Source organism: Galeopterus variegatus, unplaced genomic scaffold, assembly GCF_000696425.1.
Source record: "Galeopterus variegatus unplaced genomic scaffold, G_variegatus-3.0.2 Scaffold7465, whole genome shotgun sequence".
Taxonomy (NCBI): domain Eukaryota; kingdom Metazoa; phylum Chordata; class Mammalia; order Dermoptera; family Cynocephalidae; genus Galeopterus; species Galeopterus variegatus.
In genome coordinates, this window is record NW_007733576.1 from 14,858 (window position 1) to 18,201 (window position 3,344).

The 3,344-nt window shown below is 56.3% G+C and overlaps 1 protein-coding gene across 1 annotated transcript in view; it reads left to right on the top strand.

Moving 5' to 3' along the window:
• Positions 1-215: 215 nt before the first annotated feature.
• The window catches only part of ROR2 (receptor tyrosine kinase-like orphan receptor 2), a gene marked incomplete at its 5' end in the record, with an annotated part of 15,140 nt that continues 12,011 nt past the window's right edge, over positions 216-3,344 (top strand). The window contains 2 exons of the mRNA XM_008591984.1: positions 216-343; positions 3,040-3,344. The exon at positions 3,040-3,344 is cut by the window's right edge and continues 10 nt beyond it. Coding sequence (XP_008590206.1) covers positions 216-343; positions 3,040-3,344 — 433 coding nt within the window. The remainder of the gene's footprint in view (positions 344-3,039) is intronic.

Here is a 3,344-nt window from a genome sequence, read left to right on the forward strand (position 1 = left end):
ACGGACATCTTGGTTGCTTCCAGGTTTGGGCAATTATGAACAAAGCTGTTATGATCTTTTATGTGCAGGTTTTTGTGTGGACTTAATTTTTCAACTCATTTGGGTAAATACCAAGTAACGAAATTGAAGGATGGTAAAATGCTGGATTTTTTTTTTAATCATTGGAAATATTTAGCACCTCCCAGTGCACTTACAGACTTCTTGTGTTTTTCCAGGGACGACTACCACGAGGATGGATTTTGCCAGCCTTACCGAGGAATCGCCTGTGCACGCTTCATTGGGAACCGAACCATTTATGTGGACTCTCTCCAGATGCAGGGGGAGATTGAAAACCGAATTACAGGTAGGAGCCACAGACCTTTCTCCTGAGACCATAAGCATGTGTGCAGCCACCTGTCACCCCACAGACCACTGCCACTTGTATGTTTTATCAGTTAGTGGCATGGATAGCAAGTCCCTCTTCCATCTCCCCTGCAGTAGAAAATCAGAGCCCTTTTTTGGAAGCACTTGCAATTGCTAACATGATTTGCCCTAAATGTCTTCAGATGGATGTTTATTTAGCAAGTGCACATTGCTTAGAATATACTTCTGCACTCTTGATTTGGCCAAACCGTGTGGGTCCAAAGCACTGTCCTCACTACAGTGCTGGGGCCTCCTGTCCCGGGCTGGCCACACTCACTCCGCATGGCTTCTTTTCTCTGCATTTCCTGACTCCTGGGCCCTCTCTGAGCTGGGGCTGGTCCAGAGGTACACGCACCTGATTGTAGCTGTTTGGGAGAGAAGGCTGCAGGTCATCGCTGGTGGGGACGCTGCAGTGAACACAGGCTGTGTCAGTCCTCAGTTTCCAGAGGACAAAGCCAGGCACTCAGTACCTGGTTCAGAGTCTGAGAAATGTGCAGGTCATTTAGGAATTGAAGCTGCTGATCCTCAGTCTCTTTAGGACTTCGTGTCTCTGGCTGCCTGTCAGTGCTCAGTGCACTGACTTTAACACATTGATGTGGTCTTCCTTGGGGGAAAGCCCTTTGGAAGTAAGAAAATGAATGAGACCAAAGTCCTGCAAGGTGCCCCTCCTCCTGTCCCTATTCTCCCCACAAACACACACACATTGTTCTCTCCAGACCCCATAAGGAACAAGGAAAAATCTTGTGATGATGGCTGGTGCCCCAGCACCTTGCATAAATTGGATTCTCTACATGGTAGTGCTTGACACCGGCTGCAGATTAGAAACACCAGATAATCTCTCATGTCAGGACTCTCGAGAGAGTCTGGTGGGGACAACGGAGGTACTGCCCTGGTGATGGGTGAGAATGAGGACCCAAGGTAGGAACTCACCTGGTGTCATTGACATGCCTTCCTAAGTTCAGGTCACCGTCAGACCAAAGGGCCAAAGGCCACAGTCATGGAAAAGCCTGCCTGGCCCATGCCGATGCAGAGCCCCTGAGGACAGGTCCAGGAGTCTGGTGAGAAGTGGAAGGGCACTCAGCAGACACACTCAGACCAAAGGGCCAAAGTCCACAGTCATGGAAAAGCCTGCCTGGCCCATGCTGGTACAGAGCCCCTGAGGACAGGTCCAGGAGTCTGGTGAGAAGTGGAAGGGCACTCAGCAGACACAGAGAACCCACAAGCCATCCTGGTCCAGTGGGAGACTGTTTGGAAAATGTTGGCACCTGTCACTGGAATACTTTCTGACACAACACACAGTAAAAAGTGTGAGAGGCAGACTTCACATCGTGACCAGGTGGACACATACATGTGTTTCACAGAACTGAAATGGGTTATGGGGGGAAAGACTCCCCTTCCATAAAAGCAGCGAACTTGGATTTTTCTCTTGAGTTCTATTTCATTAAAGAAGCAAGTTAGTTACAGCCCTTAACATGATCCACACACTCTGACATGCTCTAGTCTGATCTGATCGTCTTATTAAATGCTAGCTACAGACCAGAATTGGTTTGGCATCCTGCTGGTTGGTGAAGGCAAGATTATCCCTCAAGTATTGCTTGAGGAGTTGTTTAAAGGATCAAACACCTCAAATATCCAAGAGCCTGATTTTACAGCAGTTTTTAGAGAAAAGTTTAGAATGAGGATTCTCTAGATATGGGGCTTTTTGAAAACATCTGGCCTCCCCCACCAGCGGCTCCCACCGGTGCCCTGGAGCGTCTCCCAGGGATGGATGGGCGGCGGCAGCGCCACCTGCTGGCCGCACTGGCATAGGGCGTGGAAGTCGTGGCGAGAGCTGGGGCGCAGGTACCGGGGACCAAATTCCCACCTCCTGGGGGTTTCTTCCCCTGTTGGAGGACACAGCCCCAGTGGGGTGTGTAGACAAGGGGGCCTCCCCTTCTTCAGCAGCCCAAGGTCAGTCTTTGTAAGCTGCTCTTTCACAGGTAAAGCTGGGGCGGTGGGCAGCGGGCCGGCTGACGCCTTGCATGGCACCTTCCCGCCTGCCCTGCGCGCCCTCACCCCCGAGCTTGTCCCTGCACCCCCGCCCCTTTCTCTCACGGGTGCACTCGCGTCGCCCTCCGTCCTCTGATATCCAGCCACCGACCAGGCTCCAGGCCTCCGCCTTCACACGCAGATCCGTGACCCTGCCCTGGTGGCTCCCCACGTCCCCCCGGCCACCACGACCCCGGCGTCTCAGACCGCCAGCTGCGGTCCACGAGCCTCGCGCTCTCCGCCCCGCAGTCCCCAGCCCAGGCCCCCAGGTCCCCGGGCCCCCAGAGCCCCGCTCAAGCAGCAGGTCCCAGGGAGATGGCTTTGGGATCTGTCTGTCGCCTGCACATCAGAGCGGACGGTGGTGCCCTGCGCGAGCTCGCCAGGGCGGCGGGGGACAGCACAGGGGGGGGGGCTGAGGAGTGGGCAGTCCGGTGCAGGGCAGGGGCTGGCTGTGCCGGGCTTGGGGGTCAGGTGGGCCATCAGGTTTGGGGCTCCGAGTGGGGAGTTGAGGGTGCCGGGCTGGGTGGTTGGGGTGCCAGGGTGTTGGCAGTGGGCACCCGGGGCGGGGCGCGCCCACCCACTCCTACCGCGGGTCTCGCACCCCCGCAGCGGCCTTCACCATGATCGGCACCTCCACGCACCTGTCAGACCAGTGCTCGCAGTTCGCCATCCCGTCCTTCTGCCACTTCGTGTTCCCGCTGTGCGACGCGCGCTCCCGGGCGCCCAAGCCGCGCGAGCTGTGCCGCGACGAGTGCGAGGTGCTGGAGAGCGACCTGTGCCGCCAGGAGTACACCATCGCGCGCTCCAACCCGCTCATCCTCATGCGGCTGCAGCTGCCCAAGTGCGAGGCGCTGCCCGTGCCCGAGAGCCCCGACGCGGCCAACTGCATGCGCATCGGCATCCCCGCCGAGAGG